The 22,577-nt window shown below is 38.7% G+C and overlaps 1 protein-coding gene across 6 annotated transcripts in view; it reads left to right on the forward strand.

Moving 5' to 3' along the window:
- Nucleotides 1-22,577, forward strand: part of IFT81 (intraflagellar transport 81) — a 93,242-nt gene that overhangs the window by 34,738 nt on the left and 35,927 nt on the right. For 5 of the 6 annotated variants that reach the window (XM_032301296.1, XM_032301316.1, XM_032301324.1 and 2 more), the window contains one exon: nucleotides 3,431-3,577. In XM_032301296.1, coding sequence (XP_032157187.1) covers nucleotides 3,431-3,577 — 147 coding nt within the window. Of the gene's footprint in view, nucleotides 1-3,430; nucleotides 3,578-11,767; nucleotides 11,968-22,577 lie in introns of those variants that run through there. The other variant, XM_032301342.1, reaches the window with a different exon arrangement.

Genomic DNA, 22,577 nt, shown 5'->3' on the forward strand with positions numbered 1-22,577 from the left:
AAGCACTCAGTATTCCAACAATTTTACTGGTAGAATCCATGTGATGAGAACCACCTTCTCAGAATCTCACGTCTTCAAACTATTTTGAAACTCTTTTTGTAAAATTTATGTGTACATATTGTATTAGTCAGGGTTCTCCTAATCAACCTGTTCCCGGATTTTGGGGTACAGGGAAGTACTCAGTGGGCTCCAGACTCTTGGTCTCACTCTCTCCCAAGAATGGGAGAGAGGACCACAGCGGGTGTGCTTGTAAAGTAAATACTGGACCCAAAAAGTTTTTGTAGAAAAGTTATTTATTTAGGCAGAGAGAGAAAAAGGAGAAGGGGAGAGAAAGAAACAGCTAGCTCTCACACTGAGTGAGAGAAAGACATGCCGCTCTCACACTGAGTGAGAAGGGTTCTCAGAGGGAGAAAACCAGAGAAGGAAAGCTCCTCACACACTGAGTGAGAGAATCCAGAAAGATGGAATCCAGGAGAGGAAAGCAGCTTCCACACTGAGTGGAAGGGAATTGAGAGAGAGAGATGGAGTTTAGGAGGGGAAGACAAGCTTCCACAAGCTTTCCAGAAGAAAGACAGCTTCCACAAAGGGAGTGTGGAAGGTGACCCAAGTATGGAATCCAAAGGGGTGTGAAAGAAGGAGACTTTTAACCTAGGAGGAATTTCCACCTTCTCCAAGCCCCCTGGCCAATGAAAAGAGTTCCTTTAAACTTCCACTGGAGCAACTGACCTTTGGTTCTTCCCGCACACGTGAAAATTTGAACAGAAACCATTAGGTCTCCCGGATGGAGAGGCATGGGAGGGGGGCATGGCACTGGGAAGTTATTGCCCTTAAAACTATGCCCCTTTGTGGACCCAGAAAGAGTACATATTCACTGAAACCATATATCCTATTGGTTATCAGAACCAATGAAGGATGTTTCACTCTGTAGAACTATTCTAGCTTAAAAAATGAAGGAGTTGTTGGTTCTGACTAACCAATAGGATATATGTATATATAAAAGAGACTTTATTATGGATAATTGGCTCACACAATTACAAGGCAAAGTCCCATGGTAGGCCATCTGCAAGCTGGAGAAAGAAAAGCCAGTAGTGGCTCAGTCCAAGGCCAAAAGCCTCAAAACTAGGGAAGTTTTGAAAGGCCAAGAGCCCCAGGAAGCTGTTGGTGTCCCAGGGTCCAAAGGCTGAAAAACCTGGAATCCGATGTCCAAGGACAGGAGGAGAGGAAACATCCAACATGGGAAGAAAAAAAGAGCCAGTAGACTCAGTGAGCAAAGCTATCCCACCTTCCTCGCCCTGCCTTGTTCTAGCAGCGCTGGCAGCTGATTGAATGGTGCCTACCACATTGAGAGTGGGTCTTTGTCTCCCAGTCCACTGATTCAAATGTTAGTCTCCTCTGGCAACACCCTTACAGACACACCCAGAAAAAATTCTTTACCAGCTACCTAGGCATCCCTCAACATCCCTCAATCCAGTCAAGTTGACACCTAATATTAACCATCACACATATTTTTGCTTTTATTAATGAGGGCTTTTTGTTCCTTAGGTCTCTGACTGATTGTCTATGAAAGCTATTGATTTGTTTTCTGTAGTTTTTTCATTGATTCTTTTGATCTTTTTGGGCACATAATTATATGATATGCAAATTCCAATTTTTCCTTTCCAATATTTATGCTTCTAATTTCTTTCTCATGTCTGTTAGCAAGTACTTTCAACACAGTAATTAAATTGTAGTAAAGGTAGTGGGCATTTTCTTCTTGTTCCTGACTTTAGTGGGCAATACCCTCATATTTTTCTATTAAATAAGATCCTGGTTTGAAGATGAAGTTTATTTTATCATGTTACTTATTTTGTTATTGACGTGTACTATCAATTCTTGTACAATCTGGTAGTCTACCATTCCTTCTTCACCACTTTGGGTTTTTTTTCTTTTGAGATGGAGTCTCTCTCTCACCCAGGCTAGAATGCAGTGGCACAGTCTTGGCTCACTGTAGCCTCCACCTCCCAGGTTTAAGCAGTTCTCCTACCTCTGCCTCCCAAGTAGCTGAAACTACAGGCACACCCCACCATGTCTGGCTAATTTTGGTATTTTTAATAGAAACTGGGTTTTACCGTGTTGGCCAGGCTGATCTTGAACTCCTGACCTTAGGTGATCTGCCTACCTCAGCCTCCCAGAGTACTATGATTACAGGCATGAGCCCACGCCTGACCCACTTTTTTTTCTTTCTTTTCTTTTCTTTTCTTTCTTTCTTTCTTTTCTTCTTTTTCTTTCTTTTCTCTTTTTTTATTGAGACAGGGTCTCTGTCACCCAGGCTAGATTGCAGTAGCATGATCATGGCTCACTGCAGCCTCAACCTCCCAGGCTCAAGTCAGCCTCCCACCTCACCCTGTCAAGTAGTTGGGACCACATGTGTGCATCACCACATCCAGCTATTTTATTTTATTTTATTTTATTTTATTTTTTGTAGAGTCAGGGCCTCACTATGTTGCCTAGGCTGGTCTTGAACTCCTGGGCTCAAGTGATCCTCCCACCTTGGCCTCTCAAAGTGCTGGGATTACAGACCTGAGCCACTGCATCCAGCCTCCTTCATTTTTTTAGCTAGAATAGTTCTATAGAGTGAAACATTCCTTCATCATCACCTGTCTTTTCATTTTTGTTTAAACAAGAAGGAAAATAGAATTTTCTAAGGATTTGTGCTAGAGATTCCATTCTCCTGTCAAATTTGCTTGAAAAATTATTGGTGTCATTTCACTTAAGACAGTTTGGCTAATGTTGTTCTTAAACTAGTACAGATATGGTTCATTTAAGGAAATCTCCCAAGAGTTATTAGAATATAAAATGCTGCTAAGAGTAGCCATTTGCATTTTGTAAATATTTGCCTAATTCTGGTGAGTCAGATGTTTGATTTTGAACCTGCATTTTATTTATTAGAATGCCCCAAATATAATAGATGTTTTAACATTTCACTATAAATATGGAGATATTGAATTTAATAAGATGACCTGTGTTATAATTTTGAGAATAAAGCATTTTTTTCTTCCAATGAAGGGAAACCTACCATGTAAAAATATAGTAGACTTGGTGTTACCATCTGTTGACTTACCTAGGATATATTTTCATTAGCCTTTGAGTATTATTTGAAAAGACTTTAATATTTTTCTCATTAGCACATTTTTATATATCTGCTCATATGTCTTATATTTTCAGAGCTTTGTCTTCCAAAATGTTTGTAGGTTAGTATTTAATATACATTGTATGTTCATATTAAATATTATAATTAGTAATGATGAGTAGTAGGGCAGGGGGTATTGGTTAGAAGAGGCCAGGCTAACATTGAAAATATAACTTGGTAAAATCTAAAAAATAGATAATTTCACAAGATAATTGAAAGTTGATTGTATGTCTTATACATTCGTATTTAATGCTCAATTAGGCATCTATCATTTCCCGTAAAAAAGAAGCCAAAGCTGAGGAACTTCAGGAGGCCAAGGAGAAGTTAGCCAGCCTAGAGAGAGAAGCATCAGTAAAGAGAAATCAGACTCGTGAATTTGATGGTACTGAGGTTTTAAAGGGAGATGAGGTAAGCTGAGCCATCTCATGGGACAAGGGGAGGAGTACTGTTTTTTATGTGAAACTATTAGTGTGTTTGACTTTCTTAGTTTGAATGTTAATATTGGGCAGTTAATCTTATTTTATAAAAGTTATTTAAAACCAAATAGTCTTTTTGCAATAATACTGAGGTACTCTTTTTTTTTTTTTGAGATGGAGTTTCACTCTTGTTGCCCAGGCTGGAGTGCAATGGTGTTCCCCAGGCTGGAGTGCAATGGCGTTCCCCAGGCTGGAGTGCAATGGCGTGATCTTGGCTCACTGCAACCTCTGCCTCCCGGGTTCAAGTTATTTTCCTGTCTCAGCCTCCTGAGTAGCTGGGATTACAGGTGCCAGCCACCACACCCAGCTAATTTTTGTATTTTTATTAGAGACAGGGTTTTACCATATTGACCAGGCTGGTCTCAAACTCCTGACCTTGAGTGATCCACCCACCTCGGCCTCCCAAAGTGCTGAGATTATGGGTGTGAGCCACTGCACCCGGCCATACTGAGATGTGAGCCACTGCACCTGGCCATCTTGATGTAAAATTGCAGATATGTTAGTGATTTTACAAGATACTATGTTCCAAATTTTCTCTTTTTAATTAAGTGAATTTATATTGGATTTAAGTATTATAAATATTAAATTATAAAAGTGAAAAATAGTAGGAGCAAACAGATAATACAAAAATTTATATTTGTTGATAAATGCATTTCCATAAAGGGCTAAGAACATATCGTAAAGTTATTTTGTCAGTAATACATGCTTGTCTGGTGAGGCCAACCTCATCATAGAGGCTTACAAGTTTAAAAGAATATAATTGTGATGGCCGAATAGGAACAATTGTGGAGTGCGGTTCCCAGCAAGAACAATGCAGGTGATCCCCAGGCAAGCAGGGTCTGGAGTGGACCTCCAGCAGGCCTATAGCAGAGGGACCTGACGGTTAGAAGAAAAACTAAAAAACGGAAAGAAATAACTTCAGCATCAACAAAAAGGACATCCACTCAGAGACCCCATCCGAAAGTCACCAACTACAAAGACCACAGTTAGATAAATCCACAAAGATGGGAAGAAACCAGTGCAAAAAGATGAAAACACCAAAAACCAGAATGCCTCTCCTCTTCCGAGGGATCACAACTCCCCACCAGGAAGGGGACAAAGCTGGATAGAGAATGAGTCTGATGAATTGACAGAAATAGGCTTCAGAAGGTGGGTAATAACAAACTCCTCTGAGCTAAAAGAGCATATTCTAACCCAATGCAGAGAAACTAAGAACCTTGAAAAAGGTTTGACAAAATGCTAATGAAAATAAACAGCTTAGAGAAGATTATAAATGACTTGATGGAGCTGAAAAATACAACACAAGAACTTCGCAAAGCATACACAAGTTTCAGTAGCCGAATCGACCAAGCAGAAGAAAGGATATCAGAGATTGAAGATCAACTCAATGAAATAAAACAAGTAAGCAAGATTAGAGAAAAAAGAGTGAAAAGAAATGAACAAAACCTCCAAGAAATATGGGATTATGTGAAAAGACCTAATCTACATTTGATAGGTGTAACTGAATGTGACAGAGAGAATGAAACCAAGCTGGAAAACACTCTTCATAATATTATCCAGGAGAACTTCCCCAACTTAGCAAGGCAGGCCAATATTAAAGTCCAGGAAATACAGAGAACATCACAAAGATATTTCTCAAGAAGAGCAACCCCAAGGCACGTAATCATCAGATTCACCAGGGTTGAAATGAAGGAAAAAAATGCTAAGGGCAGCCAGAGAGAAAGGTCGTGTTACCCACAAAGGGAAGCCCATCAGACTCACAGTGGATCTCTCGGCAGAAACCCTACAAGCCAGAAGACAGTGGGGGCCAATATTAAACATCCTTAAAGAAAAGAACTTTCAACCTAGAATTTCATATCCAGCCAAACTTAAGCTTCATGAGCAAAGGAGAAATAAAATCCTTTATGAACAAGCAATTCCTGAAAGATTTTGTCACCATAAGGCCTGCCTTACAAGAGCTCCTGAAAGAAGCACTAAACATAGAAAGGAACAACCAGTACCAGCCACTCCAAAAACATACCAAATCGTAAAGAGCATTGACACAATGAAGAAACTGCGTCAGCTAATGGGCAAAACAACTAGCCAGCATCAAAATGGCAGGATCAAAGTCACATATAACAATATTAACCTTAAATGTAAATGGACTAAATGCCCCAATCAAAAGACAGACTGGCAAATTGGATAAAAAGTCAAAACCCATCAGTGTGCTGTATCCAGGAAACCAATCTCACATGCAAGGACACACAGGCTCAAAATAAAGGGATGGGGAAGATTTACCAAGCAAATGGAGAGCAAAAAAAAGCAGGAGTTGCAATCCTAGTCTCTGATAAAATAGACTTTAAACCAACAAATATCAAAAGAGACAAAGAAGGGCATTATATAATGGTAAAAGGATCAATGCAACAAGAAGAGCTAACAATCCTAAATATATACGCACCTAATACAGGAGCACCAAGACACATAAAGCAAGTTGTTAACAACCTACAAAGAGACTTAGACTCCCACACAATAATAGTAGGAGATTTTAACACTCCACTGTCAATATTAGACAGATCACCAAGACAGAAAATTAACAAGGTTATCCAGGACTTGAACTCAGATCTGGACCGAGCAAACCTAATAGACATTTACAGAACTCTCCACCCCAAATCCACAGATTATACATTCTTTGTAGCACTACATCACCCCTACTCTAAAACTGACCACATAATTGGAAATAAATCACTCCTCAGCAAATGCAAAAGCATGGAAATAACAAACAGTCTCTCAGACCACAGTGCAATCAAATTAGAATTCAGGATTAAAAAACTAACTGAGAACAGCACAACTTCATGGAAACTGAACAACTGGCTCTTGGATGTTGACTGGATAAACAATGAAATGAAGGCAGAAATAAAGATGTTCTTCAAAACCAACGAGAATGAAGACACAACGTGCCAGAGTCTCTGGGACACATTTAAAGCAGTGTCTAGAGGAAAATTTATAGCAATAAATGCCCACATAAGAAGCAAAGAAAGATCTAAAATCAATACCCTATCATAAAAATTGAAAAAGCTAGAGGCGCAAGATCAAAAAAACTCAAAAGCTAGCAGAAGACAAGAAATAACTAAGATCGCAGAACTGAAGGAGATAGAGACACAAAAAAACCTTCAAAAAATTAATAAATCTAGGAGCTGGTTTTTTGAAAAGATCAACAAAATAGACTGTTAGCCAGATTAATAAAAAAGAAAAGAGAGAAGAATCAAATAGATGCAATAAAAAAACAATAAAGGGGATATCACTATTGATTCCACAGAAATACAAACTACCAACAGAGATTACTACAAACAACTCTATGCACATAAACCAGTAAACCTGGAAGAAATGGATAAATTCCTGGACACTTGCATCCTCCCAAGCCTAAACCAGAAAGAAGTTGGAACCCTGAATAGACCAATAACAAGGGCTGAAGTTGAGACAGCAATTAATAGCCTGCCAAACAACAGCCCAGGTCCAGATGGGTTCACAGCTGGATTCTACCAGACATACAAAAAAGGAGCTGGTACCACTCCTTCTGAAACTATTCCAAACAATCCAAAAAGAGGGAATGCTTCCCAAATCATTTTATGAGGCCAGCATCATCCTGATGCCAAAACCAAGCAGAGACTCAACAAAAAAAGGAAACTTCAGACCAATATCCGTGATGAACATAGATGCAAAAATCTTCAATAAAATACTGGCAAACTGATTGCAACAGCACATCAAAAAGCTTATCCATCACGATCAAGTAGGCTTCATCCCAGGGATGCAAGGCTGGTTCAACATATGCAAGTCTATAAACGTAATCCAGCACATAAATAGAACCAAAGACAAAAACCACATGATTATCTCAATAGATGCAGAGAAGGTCTTCGACAAAATTCAGCAGCCCTTTATGCTAAAAACTCTCAATAAACTAGGTATCGACGGAACGTATCTCAAAATAATAAAAGCTATTTACAACACACCCACAGCCAATATCATACTGAATGGGCAAAAACAGGAAGCATTCCCTTTGAAATCTGGCACTAGACAAGGATGCCCTTTCTCACCACTCCTATTCAATATAGTATTGGAAGTTCTAGCCAGAGCAATCAGGCAAGAAAAAGAAATAAAGCGTACTTAATTAGGAAAGGAGAAAGTCAAATTGTCTCTATTTGCAGATGACATGATTATATATTTAGAAGACCCTGTCGTCAGCCCAAAATCTCCTGAAATTGATAAGCAACTTCAGCAAAGTCTCAGGATACAAAATCAATGTGCAGAAATCACAAGCATTCCTATACATCAATAACAGACTTAAAGAGAGCCAAATCAAGAACCAACTGCCATTCACAATTGCTACAAAGAGAATAAAATACCTAGGAATACAACTAATAAAGGATGCAAAGGACCTCTTCAAGGAGAACTATAAACCACTGCTCAAGGAAATAAGAGAGGACACAAACAGATGGAAAAACATTCCATGCTCATGGTCAGGAAGAATCAATATTGTGAAAATGGCCATTCTGCCCAAGGTAATTTATAGATTCCATGCTATCCCCATCAAGCTACCTATGACCCTCTTCACAGAACTGGAAAAAACCACCTTAAACTTCATATGGAACCAAAAGAAAACCTGCATAGCCAAGACAATCCCAAGCAAAAAGAACAAAGCTGGAGGCATCACGCTACCTGATTTCAAACTATACTATGAGGCTACAGTAATCAAAACAGCATAGTACTAGTACCAAAACAGAGATATAAACCTATGGAACAAAACAGGCCTCGGAAGCAATACCACACATCTACAACCATCAGATCTTTGACAAGCCTGACAAAAACAAACAATGGGGAAAGGATTCCCTTTTTAATATATAGTGTTGGGAAAACTGACTAGCGATGTGCAGAAAGCAGGAACTGGACCCCTTCCTGACACCTTACACTAAAATTAACTCCAGATGGATTAAAGACTTAAACATAAGACCTAACACCATCAAAACCCTAGAAGAAAACCTAGGCAAAACCATTCAGGACATAGAGTTAGGTAAGGACTTCATGATTAAAACACCAAAAGCATTGGCAACAAAAGCCAAAATAGACAAATGGAATCTAATTAAACTCCAGAGCTTCTATGCAGCAAAAGAAATAATCACTAAAGTGAACCAGCAACCAACAGGATGGGAAAAAAATTTTGCAATCTACCTGACAAAGGGCTAATACCTAGAATCTACAAAGAACTAAAACAGATTTACAAGAAAAAAAAACCCATTCAAAAGTGGGTGAAGGACATGAACAGACAGTTTTCAAAAGAAGACATATATGAGACCAACAAACATGAAAAAATGCTCATCATTACTGGTCATTAGAGAAATGCAAATCAAAACCACATTGACATACCATCTCACACCAGTTAGAATGGCGATCATTAAAAAATCTGGAGACAACAGATGCTGGAGAGGATGTGGAGAAACAGGAACACTTTTACACTGTTGGTGGGAGTGTAAATTAGTTCAACCATTGTGGAAGACAGTGTAGGGATTCCTCAAGGACCTAGAAATAGAAATTCCATTTGACCCAGCAATCCCATACTGGGTATATATCCAAAGGATTATAAATCGTTCTATTATAAAGACATATGCACATGTATGTTCATTGCAGCACTGTTTACAGTAGCAAAGACCTGGAAGCGACCCAAATGCCCATCGATGATAGACTGGACAAGGAAAATGTGGCACATATACACCAATGGAATACTATGCAGCCATAAAAAACAGTGAGTTTGTGTCCTTTGTAGGAACATGGATGAATCTGGAAACCATCATTCTCAGCAAACTGACACAAGAGCAGAAAATCAAACACTGCATGTTCTCACTCATAGGCGGTGTTGAACAGTGAGACAGAGGATTCAGAGGGGACATGGACACAGAGGGGAGCATCACACACTGGGGTCTGTTGGTGGGGAATAGGGGAGGGACAGCAGGGGGTAGGGAAGTTGGGGAGGCATAACATGGGGAGAAATGCCAGATATAGGCGATGGGGGATGGAGGCAACAAACCACATTGTCATGTATGTACCTATGCAACAATTCTGCATGGTCTGCATGTGTACCCCAGAACCTAAAGTGCAATAAAATATATAGATTAAAAAAATACAATTGTATCTCACATTGCTATGTACTTTAAATTTTAAACAATGCTTTAACAGCTTTTATTTTATTTATCCTTCTGTCAGACTCATTAGTAGGATAAATAATATTTTTTATAGATGACTGAACTTAAGCACCAAAAATATATTTTCTGTCCTCTTTTAATAAAATTAGCTCAAGAAAGAATGAATGAGTGAAGTCAAATATTTTATTTTAGCTTGGTGCTTTTTTAGGAAAATAAAGTGATAGGTCATATTTTAATTCCTAAACATTGCCCATACTTTACTAATTTTTGTAGGCTTTAAAATTTGTATTAGCTGCTAGATCTCAGCAAAAGCTACTATAAAAAGCTACTCTTGTCCAAACCTCATTTTTGGCTTTGAAAAGTTATTGAATCCTTACTGGTACAAATTGGCAGCGAACCTTCACTGTGCCAAACAAATGAATTGCTCCCATAGTACCACTTTTCTCTGTAGTGGTTCTGCTTGTACCCTCCCAATGTGCCTTTTAGCTTGTTGGGGAAATAGTAGATTCAGGAAGTCAACACGTGATTGAAAAATTTCCTTGGCTTTTAACATCCACTTCAAATTGTTTTTAAGACATGGGAGTGTTTTAAATGATATTTGGAAGTCAACAGTGTATGCTTTGTGACATCCTTGCTGTCTGGGAGGAAAGAAAAAGATTAATTCTGCAGCAATTTCGCATTACAAGAGACCATGCCACCTCCTAGCATTTTTATCTTTTCTTAAGAAAATGCTGCCCAAATGACAGGAAATACTAATTGTTCTGGCCATATTTGGCATGAATAGTACTTATAATTCAATGTTAGATGTTCCCTCTATGCAAATATGAGGGAAAAAAACCTAGTGCCAAGTTATTAACCTTTATTTTTGAGAAATCATGGTGAATAGAAGAAGGATCTAATGAAAGGGAAAAAAAAAGCATTCTTTTTAAGAGGAAAAAGATATAATTTGGAAATGATAACAACTTAATTTTTGAACAATGTCTGGTCAGAAACAGAACAAATCAAGTAAGGTATTTGTCAGTTACCTAAAAGAACAGAAGATATTGGGGAACATTAAGCATAATTTTATAAAGAACAAATCTCGGTAGACCAATTTTATTTTCTACTTTGTTAAAGTAATAGGCCATATGGACAAAAGAGAAGTTTGTTATATTTAAAATTATATAATACAGCTGGAGGTATAATTCACTGAGGTGCCTGATTTGGTATCAGATGGTTCACCGAGGTTTCTGATTTGATATCACATAGTAATCTCCAGAAAATCATATCCTTTGCCCCCCATCTGTTAACACAGTTTGGTGAGAAGGTATTGAGAATTAGAGGCATGGTGTTTGGAAAGAACACTATGCCAGCAATTACTTGCAAAATGAGGAAAGGGGGACTCACATTTATTGAGCACTTTTTGTTTTTTGAGATGGAGTCTCGCTCTGTCACCCAGTCTGGATTGCAATGGCACGATCTTGGCTCACTGCAACCTCCACCTTCCGGGTTCAAGCGATTTTCCTGTCTTAGCCTCCTGAGTAGCTGGGATTACAGGCGCCCACCACTATGGCTGGCTAATTTTTATATTTTTAGTAGCGACAGGGTTTCACCTTGTTAGTCAGGCTGGTCTAGAATGCCTGACCTCAGGTGATCAGCACACCTTGGCCTCCCAAAGTGCTGGGATTACAGGCGTGAGCCACTACACCCGGCCTATTGAGCACTTTTTATACAAAGCTCTGTGCCAGGTACTTTGCAAACAGATACATTTTTACTTCTTGCAAAAGGTGTTGTTGTCATTTTCCTTTTACAGTTGAGTGATGCTCAAGGAGATTGCAGATTCACACAGCTAGTAAGTGGCCAAACTAGGAGCCAGGACCTCTCCAAGGTCTGTTGACCTTGAACAAATTACTTGACTTCCCTGAGGCTTCTCTATCTGTAAAATGGGGCTGATTGTTCTTTATTATCTCTAGGAAAGGCACAGGAAATAATAGATGGTAAAGCTTCTGAGAAACTCAAAGGCTCAGTCAACATTTAACACCTGGCATCTGAAACTAATTATTCCCATGGGTGGTATGTTACTATGCATGTGAGAGGCAGCATGGCGGAGTGATTAAGAGTGGCTCTAGAGGCTGGGCGTGGTGGCTCACACCTGCAATCCTAGCACTTTGGGAGGCTCAGGTGGGCGAATCACCTAAGGTGGGGAGTTCAACACCAGCCTGACCAACATGGAGAAACCCTCTCTCTACTAAAAATACAAAATTAGCCAGGCATGGTGGTGCATTCCTGTAATCCCAGCCACTCAGGAGGCTGAGGCAGGAGAATTGCTTGAACCCAGGAGGTGGAGATTACAGTGAGCCGAGAGCACACCATTGCATTCCAGCCTGGGCAACAAGAGCGAAATTCTATCTCAAAAAAAAAAAAAAGCTCTAGAACTTGGTTGTTTGAGTACAAATCCTGGTTTTGCCGCTTACCAGCTGGGTGACCTTGGACAAGTTCCTTACCCTCTTTATACTCAGCTGTAAAATGTGAATGTTTGTAGTATATACCTCCTAGAATTATTTTGAGGATTAATTGAACATGCTTAGAACAGCACTAGGCACATAGTAAATGCTCAGTGTGTTAGTTCTTAATATTTGCATATTTTTGTCATTCGCTTGAATGAAGAATTTGAAAGCTAGAAATGTAGTTTACAGCTTAAAAGTTGAAACTAGTATTTCCCAGACTGGGAGCAATTTAGTGTAAATAAATATGAAATAGTTTCTGTTTAGGAATAAATAATTTACACAAATTTAAGATGGAATAAGATAGCACTAATGAGAGTAATTTTAGCTGCCACTCACTGAGCAGTTACTGTATGCACAGTCTTGAGTACTTAAAAAATATAGCTTTAGTGATGGTTATACAACAGCAATGTTAATGTACTTAGAGCCACAGAACTGTATACTTAGTGGTAAAAGTGGCAAATTTTGTTATCTCATAGTATACCCTAATTCGTCCTCTCAGTAAGCCTCTGAAGTAAATATTACCTGTATTTTGTAACTTAGGGAACAGAGAAATTGAATAATTTGCCCAAAGTCACACAGTTAGCATGTAAGAGAATATAGCTGTCTTAATGGCAATATTTGATTGCCATCAAATATGAATTCTAAAATTTACCCATTCTAGTAGTGCCATCTCCAATGCACTGTTAGAATGGGTAAATTTTAGGATTCATATTTGACTCTAAAGAGGACTGCACTGTGAACAATCATTAATTGGAAGTGTTAGTTTGCTAGAAATTATGTGACGCCATTTGTTTGGATGTAAAACTTTATCCTTGATTGTCTATATGTAGTTGTTTGTTCTTATCGTGGAAAAATTTAGGAACATAATGTGTTAAGCATAAATGTAACAAGTTTTAGACATATGCAGTGATTTATATTTGTTATTTTCTTTTTAGAGGTCCATTAGTAGTTTTTAGTTTGTTGGTGAAGCATGCATTTTGATGCTTCCTACTGCCATTAAAGTTAATATTCCAGATATTACATATTGTCTAAGAATTTTAGCTCTTCTGATTGCAGATGGCTACAGGCACTTTTTCTTTACTAGGCCTTTTTATTAGTATTTCATTGGTTTTCCTTATTAGTAAAAGATGAAGTGTCTAAAAGTGCTTCCCCCATTGTCCTTTATCATTTTAACATTTTATTTTCATAAAGTAAGGCAGTACACAGGAATAAGCACAGGCGTGTATTTATCTCTTATTCTGCCAGAGTTCTGACATAAGTAGGAATTGCTTGAACAGTTGAAATTATCTTCTCAGTGATAAAGGTACATTTTCCTGCCCATCCAGTCAATCTTGATTTCTTTCTCTTCATACCAGTATTTCAAAGATGATAGAAACTACATTCTATTAAACTAACACCCTGCTAACATAACTGAAAATGAATACTAATGAATATTTCACTGTTTTTATATCTCAAAGGTTTTTATATTGGATTTTAAGTACATCTTAATATAAATCTGATTGAATTGATAATCTCAAAATATTTTGATTGCTATCATCTCTTAGGAAATGTACACATAAAAATGCCATGGAGATTTGCCCTTTATCCGGATTTGTTTATTATTATTATTAATACTATAATAATCATTTTTTTAATTATCCAGTTACAATGTGCCAGACACCATACTAGGCTTCTTATATATATTATCTCATTTATTTCATTGTACAACTCTATAAGTACAATTTTTTAGTTTAGTTTTAGCTGTTCTTGTTGTTGTTGTTTTTCCCAGAGACAGGATCTCACTCTGTCACCCAGGCTGGAATGCAGTGGTGTGATCATGGCTCACTACAGCCCAAAACCCCTAGGCTCAAGTGATCCTCCCACCTCAGCCTCCTGAAAAGTTGGGACTATAGACATGAGCCACCATGCCCAGCTAATTTTCTTTCTTTCTTTCGTGTTTTGTTTTGTTTTGTTTTGTTTTGTTTTAGGCAGAGTCTTGCTCTGTCGCCAGGCTGGAGTGCAGTGGCGCAATCTCGGCTCACTACAACTTCTGCCTCCTGGGTTCACGCGATTCTTCCGCCTCAGCCTCCCGAGTAGCTGGGACCACAGGCGCGTGCCACCACGCCCAGCTAATTTTTGTATTTTTAGTAGAGACGGGGTTTCACCATGTTGGCCAGGATGGTCTCGATCTCTTGACCTCATGATCCACCCACCTTGGCCTTCCAAAGTGCTGGGATTACAGGCGTGAGCCACCACACCCAGCCTCTTTTTTTAATAGAGATGTGGTCTCACTATGTTGCCCAGGCTGCTCTTGAACTCCTGGCCTCAAGCAATACTCCCACTTCAGCCTCCTAAACTGTTAGGATTACAGACATGAGCCTGCGCCTGGCTGTAATTACTATTACCAGTTTTTACAGAGAAAGGATCTGAGACATACAGAGGGTTTCGTTTTGTTTTGTTTTCTTTTTTTATGGCCTATGGCACCCAGTCACACAGAGGGTTTAAGCTGACTTGCCTGACATCCCATTGCTAGTTAGTAGTAGAACCAGGATTTGGATTTAGCAGTCTGGCTCTAGAGCCATCAATAATTTGCACATGACAGAAAGCTAGAAGAAATAGTCAACCTGAAACAGATGATGCAATTATAATTCAGAATCATCTTGGTAGATGGAGGCACTGTGCTTAAACAAAATGCCATTGATGGGATTATAATAAATATAATATGGTAGAATTCAAGTTTTGTCTGCCAATTCAATACATCATCTATTACTAATGCAGCTTTAAAAATTATTATACTATAGCAGCATAAATTAGTATACTACATAAAAATGCATAAACTGTTTTACTGCGTTAATAAAAAACAGTATCATATTTATGGTCAAATTATGCCTGCAGTATTATTTTATATTTTTGGCTTCATGTTTTAAGAGACAGTCATGCTAGAGTCCCACATGAGGGTGACTAAGAGGTGACTAAAATGAATGAAAAGTCTGGAAACTTTCGTATATATAATTGATTATGTATTAACTGAAACAAAAGACTAGAGAAAGACACAGTGGGAATTGATTATGTATTAACTGAGGAACAAAGGACTGAAGAAAGACATAATAAATAAAGGATTATGGAAAAGATGGTGTTCAGAAAAAAAATTAACATGCAAGCCTGAGACAGCTGTCCCTAGAAAGGTCTGCTTGCCAAGTTGGCCCTTGGCTGGCATCTTGGGGAACTTGGTTCTTGGATGTATTATTCCTGCCATTCGCGATAACAATGGCTTACCTTGCCTAAAGCATATGAAAAATGTGGTTTATGTTGAGCTCCTGCTTTCTTTCTTTCTGGAATTTTGGTACAGACTAGGCAGAATGTGCCTAGATGATCAGTAAAAACCCAGATGATCCTAGTAAAAACCCTGGGAACTAAGTCTGTAATGACCCTCCCTGATCATTTCATGCGTGTTGTTACAACTGATTGCTGGATTAATTGTGCCCTCTGTGACTGCATTGGGAGACAACTTTTAGAAGCTTGCACCTGATTTCCTCCAAATTTCACTCCATGTGCCTTTTACCTCTGCTAATTTTGCTTGGGTATTCAGTGTAATAAGTCATAGCCAAGAGTATGACTGTATGCTATGAGTCCTCCCAATGAATCACTGAATCTGGAGGTGGTCTTGGGGATCCCCGACACAGATGGATTACTGTTATTTTTGTTTGTTTATGAGAAAGCCAAATTAGGACCAAAGAATGATTAATAGAAAGAAATATTTGATTGACTTTAGGGAAAAATGTCTGCCAGTTGAGCTTTCTTCAGTAATGGAGCAGGACACTTTGGTAAAGTAAAATATTTCACCATTTAAAATATTCTCACAGGCTGTATCAGGGACTTTTTTTTGAGACAGAGTCTTTCTCTGTCACTCAGGCTGGAATACACTGGCATGATAGCTCACTGCAACCTCCACCTCCCAGGTTCGAGCGATTCTCATACCTCAGCCTCCCAAGTAGCTAGGATTACAGGTGCCCACCACCACGCCCGGCTAGTTTTTGTATTTTTAATAGAGATGGGATTTCGCCATGTTAGCCAGGCTGGTATTGATCTCCTGACATCAAGCAATCTGCCCACCTCAGCCTCCCAAAGTGCTGGGATCACAGGCGTGAGCCACCTCACCTGGCCCAGATAAAGGACATTTTTGAAGTAATGTTTGTGTTAAGTAGAAGAACATTGGATCAATATTTTGGACTTTTTAATCTTAAAAAATCTGATTATGCAAGGCACAGTGGTTCATGCCTTTAATCTCAGCACTTTGAGAGACCAAGGCAGGAGGATTGCTTGAGCCCAGAAGTTCAAGACCAGCCTGGGCAATGTGGTGAAACCCAGTCTCTGCTAAAAATACAGAAACTTAGCTGGGCGTGGTGGTATGCACCTGTAGTCCCAGCTACTCAGCAGCCTAAGGTGGGATAATCACCTGAGCCCAGGAAGGTGAGGCTGCAGTAAGCCATGATCATACCACCGCACCCCAGCCTGGGTGACAGAGTAAAACACTGTCTCAAAAAAAAAAATAAAACTGATTATACAAGTAATACCTGGATACCTTCTCATAGTATGAAAACTAGGAAATAGACATGAAGCAAAAGTCCCCCTTGACTATGTCCTACCCCGAGTCTAGTCCTTCACTCTCTTGTCCAGAGATAAATCACTATTACCAGCTTTATATATCCTTCATTCTTTTCTCTGGAGATAAAGATAGATATAGATAATATTGTTTTGTGAGTTTTTAAAAATATGAGTGTATTATACGGTGTATATTGTATAACTTGCTAACATCTTGGATTTTTTTGTGTCGGTAAATGAAGAGACCCTTCTGTAGGGGTTAAGAGCATCAGCTCTGGAGCCAGAACACCTGTGTGGAGATCCCTGCTCTGCCATCTGTTAGCTGCTCAACTTTGCCATGTTACCTACCTCTTCTGTACCTTAGTTCCCTTCTGTATAAAGTGGGGATAATAATAGTACTCGCCTCATAGGGTGATCAAGAGCGCTAAGTGAGTTCATGTCAGTAGGTAATACCCAACAGTATCTGGCTTATAGGAAATAATAAATATTACCTATAGTTATAATAATTATTATCATGTACTTCTTTTCATTAAACTACTACATTGTATTCCACAGAATGGATATACGTATTTTTTTTCTTTTTGAGACAGAGTCTCACTCTGTGGCCCAGGCTGGAGTGCAGTGGCAGGATCTCGGCTCACTGCAACCTCTGCCTCCTGGGTTCTCCCACGATTCTCCCACCTCAGCCTCCCCAGTAGCTGGTACTACAAGTGTGCACCACCATGCCCAGCTAATTTTTTTGTGTTTTTAGAAGAGATAGGGTGTCTCTATGCTGGCCAGGCTGATCTTGAACTCCTGACCTCAGGTGATCTGCCCACTTCAGCCTCCCAAAGTGCTAGGATTACAGGCAGGAGCCATCATGCCCAGCCCTCATAGAACAGATATATTAAATTTATTCCAACCAAGAGTGTACCCAGAGTACCTGCTTCCTCTGTTACTTAAAATTCTTCACTAGCACTTATCCTCTTAGTTTTTAAAATTTCATCATTCTGACAGTATTTTGTTTTAATATTCATTTTTCTTGATTACTAGTGAGACTGAGCATCTATCCAGATATATGCTTGGTCATTTATATTTCCTTTCTATGTCATTTACCTTCTTTTTTTTTTTTTTTTAATTTAATAAAGATAAAGTTTTGCCATGTTACCCAGGCTGATCTAACTCCTGGGCTCAATCTTCTACCTCAGCCTCCCAAAGTGCTGGGTTATAGACTTGAGCCACTGTGCCTGGCCAGCCTCTTTATTTTCTTTTTTCGTTTTTTTCTAATCCATTGGATGCTTGTTTTTTCTTATCAATTTGCCATATTTTTACATATATTTTAGATATTAACATGGGCAGTGTTTTCTTCTAGTTCGTCACTTACCTCTTTGTATATCATGTCTTTTGTCACATGGGACTCCCTTTTTTGTTCAAACAGATTTATTGAGATATAATTAACCTATAGTAAACTGCATGTGATTGAAGTGTACGCTTTGATAATATAGCCATGAAACTCTCACCACCATCAAGATAGTGAATTTGAGGCCAAATGCAGTGGCTCACACTTGTAATCCCAGCACTTGGGGAGGCCAGTGCAGGCGAATCACTTGAACTCAGGAGTTTGAGACCAGACTGGGCAACACAGAGAAACCCCACCTCTACCGAAAATACAAAAAATTAACCAGGCATGTTTGTGCGCACCGGTGGTCCTAGCTATTTGGGAGGCTGACGTGGGAGGATTGCTTGAACCTGGGAGGTGGAGATTGCAGTGAGCCAAGATTGTACCATTGGCACTTTAGCCTGGGTGACAGAGTGAGAACCCATCTCAAAAAACAAAAAAAAAAGATAGTGAACATGTCTATAAACCCTGAAAGTTTTGTAATGCCCTTTTGTCATCCTTTTCTCCCATCCTTCCTGCTCCTCACCAAATCAACTACTGATCTGCATTTTCTAGAGTAGTACACAAATGGAATCACACAATGTATTTTATTTTTTGTCTGGCTTCTTTCACTCAGCATAATTATTTTGTTGTGTATATCAATGGTTCCTTCTTTTTTATTGCAAACAAATATTCCATCATATGTATATGTATGTGTGTGTGTATATATATATATCTGTGTGTGTGTATATATATATATCTGTGTGTGTGTGTGTGTATATATATATATCTCTGTGTGTGTGTGTGTGTGTGTGTGTGTGTGTGTGTGTGTGTATATATAAAATTAGTTTGTTTATCCATTTGCCTGCTAATGAACATTTGGGCTACTTCCATTTTTTGTCTATTACAAATAAAGTTCCTGTAAACATGTGTACAAGTGTTTGCATGAACATATATTTTGTTTTCTCTTGGGTATTTAGTAGTGGAATGGCTATCATATGCTAGGTATATATTTAACTTTTTGTTTGTAGTAAAATGTACACAGTGGCTCACACCTGTGATCCCAGCACTTTGGGAGCTGAGGTGAGTGGATCACTTGAGGTCAGAAGTTCAAGACCGGCGTGGCCAACATGGTGAAACCCCATCTCTACTAGAAAAAATACAAAAATTAGCCAGGCATTGGTGGTGCACACCTGTAGTCCTAGCTACTTGGGAGGCTGAGGCAGGAGAATCACTTGAACCCAGGGAGGCTGAGGTTGGAGTGAGCTGAGATTGCGCCACTGCACTCCAGCCTGGGTGAAAGAGCAAGACCCTGTCTCAAAAAAAAAAAAAAAAAAAAGGTACATATTGTAAAATATATCATTTAAGCCATTTATAAGTGTACAATTTAGTGGCAATAAGCACACCCACAATATTTTATAGTGTTCACCACTATTTCTGAAACTCAAAAAGAAACTCTACCCAATTAAATGATAACTTCCCATTTTCTCTTTCCCCAGCCCCTGGTAACCTTTATTCTACTTTCCATCTGTATGAATTTGAACATTCTAGATAACTCATGTAAAGTGGTATCGCACAATATTTATCCTTTTGTGGCTGGGAGGCAGAGATTGCAGTGAGCTGAGACTCCATCTCAAAAAAAAAATTATCCTTTATGTCAGCTTATTTCACTTAGCACAATGTATACAGGGTTTATCCTTGTTGTAAACTATGTATCAGAATTCATCTCTTTTTATGGCTGAATCATATTCCACTGTATGTATATGTTCCTTTTGTTGAGCCATTCATCTGTTGATGGACGCTTGGGTTATTTCTGCATTTGGGCTATTGTCAATAATGCTGCTCTGAACATTGATATGCAAGTTCTGTCTGAGTCCCTGTTTTCAGTTATGTGGATACCTAAGAGAAGAATTGTTGGGTCATATGGTAATTTCTATGTTCAACTTTTTGAAGAACTGCCATACCTTTTTCTACAGTGGCTGTATCATTTTACATTTTAACCAGCAATGCACAGGGTTTCAATTTCTCCACATTTTTGTCAGCATTTATTTTCCTTTTTATTACAGCCAGCCTAGTGGATGTAAAGTGGTACCCTTGTAGTTTTGATTTGATTTCCCAAATGACTAATGATGTTGAGCATCTTTTCATGTGCTTATTGACTATTTGTGTATCTCATTTGGAGAAATGTCTTTTCAAATTTTTTGCCTATTTTTAAGTTTTTTTTTTTTTTTTTTCCTTTCTTTTGTTTGTTTGAGATAGAGTCGTGCTATATTGTCCAGGCTGGAGTGCTGCAGTGGCGTGATCTTGGCTCACTGCAACCTCTGCCTTTTGGGTTCAAGCAATTCTCATGCCTCAGCCCCCCAAATAGCTAGGATTATAGGCACCCCCCACCACACCCAGCTAATTTTCTTTTCGTATTTTTAGTAGAGACAGGGTTTCTCAGTGTTGGCCAGTCTGGTCCTGAACTCCTGACCTCAAATGATCTGCTCACCTCGGCCTCCCAAAGTATTGGGATCACAGGTGTAAGCCATTGCGCCCAGCCTAAGGTTTTTTTTGTTCTTGTTGAGTAATTTCCATGTTTCTTTTAATTGTTCATATTTTTTATTCTATTAAGGATAGATCTTGGCCAGGTGTGGTGGCTCATGCCTGTAATCCCAGCACTTAGGGAGGCTGAGGCAGGCGAATCACGAGGTCAGGAGTTCAAGACCAGCCTGGCCTGGCCAACATAGTGAAACCCCATCTCTACTAAAAATACAAAAACAAATTAGCCGGGCATGGTGGCGGGCGCCTGTAGTCCCAGCTACTCGGGAGGCTGAGGCAGGAGAATTACTTGAACCCAGGAGGCAGAAGTTGTGGTGAGATGAGATCATGCCACTGCCCTCCAGCCTGGGCAACAAGAGTGAAACTCCATCTTAAAAAAAATAAAAAATAAAAATAAATTTAAAAAGGATAGATCTTTTGCATTCTATTAACGATAAGTTATTTAGTATAATCTTCCAGCTTCATTTACCTTCTTAGCTATTATCTTGCCATTATTGATCATTGTATTTCAATGAATGAATTTCTAATTTCCAAATGTAGCTTTAATAGTTTCTGGATATACTATGTTCTTACTTTTCTAAAAAATAATAATTAAATGTATTTTAACATATTCTAATGTAGTTCTGTCGGCTTTAATAATGGAAACAATTTTAACAACAGTTATCTTTGAGTTTAAAATTCCTTCATGATGTTGATTCTCCTCAAATGTTTGTTGATTTGGGGTTGTGTGTACATTTTTTTTCTATTCCTTTTAAGGAATTTTGAGTGGGAGGGACATTCTGGAGTGTGTGTTCAGTCTACCATCAAGCTCAAAATTCTCATCAGTGGTTTCTACACATTATGAGAGGAGTACCTGGAGTCTGAAGAAGTGTCTTACTGGACAATTGAGAACTGTCATAGGTCCCTCTCTTAATTCACCCACATCAGTTCTGCTTTATCTGAATTATAAATTGGGGTTCCAAGTAATCATTTCAAAATTGTTTGAAAATAACATTCCATTTAAAAAAAGACTTGAAAGTCACTGAACTGAGCAATCAATCTAGAGTCCCAAGCACTAAAAACCCATAATTTCTGTATATTTGTTATGAGTCACTGCCCAAAAATGTGTGTGAATATGAATCTGTGTGTATGATTTTTCTGCATTTTATCACCTAAAAAGAGAAACCAAATTTTAATTTTTAAGTTGATTTGCTATTAGATTCTAGTTAGAATCCTCGTGGTTGTTTCATAGGATTTTTTATGTGTTAATTATTACAATTATTCCAAGTTATGATAGTTTCAAATATTGGGACAGGATTTTAATATTAAGTGACCTTATTGTTCCATATTTTGGAATGTTTTCAAAGTTTTTACGTAGAAATGTCTTACTTCAGCGTGAGAGGAGATAGAAAAATATAATATTATAGCATAATATAATAGTTAATAGTTATAATTGCGACTCCAGGTTGTCAGTAAAAGATAGTTGCAATCAGTATATTTTTTTGTTTGGTTTGGTTTAGAAACAGGGTCTTGCTCTGTCATCCAGGCTGGAATGCAGTGGAATGATCAGAGCTCACTGTAGCCTCAAACTCATTAGCTCAAGTGATTCTCCCATCTGTTCTCCTAAGTAGCTAGGACTACAGCATCTGCCACCATGGCCAACTAATTTTTAAATTTTTTTGTAGAAATGGGATCTTGAGGGTGGGCATGGTGGCTCAACCTGTAATTCCAGCACTTTGGGAGGCCAAGGCAGGTGAAACACTTGAGGCCAGGAGTTTGAGACCAGCCTGGCCAAAATGGCAAAACCCCATCTCTACT

This window comes from Sapajus apella, unplaced genomic scaffold, assembly GCF_009761245.1.
Source record: "Sapajus apella isolate SASKATOON/1434 unplaced genomic scaffold, GSC_monkey_1.0 scaffold2, whole genome shotgun sequence".
NCBI classification, from domain to species: Eukaryota; Metazoa; Chordata; class Mammalia; order Primates; family Cebidae; genus Sapajus; species Sapajus apella.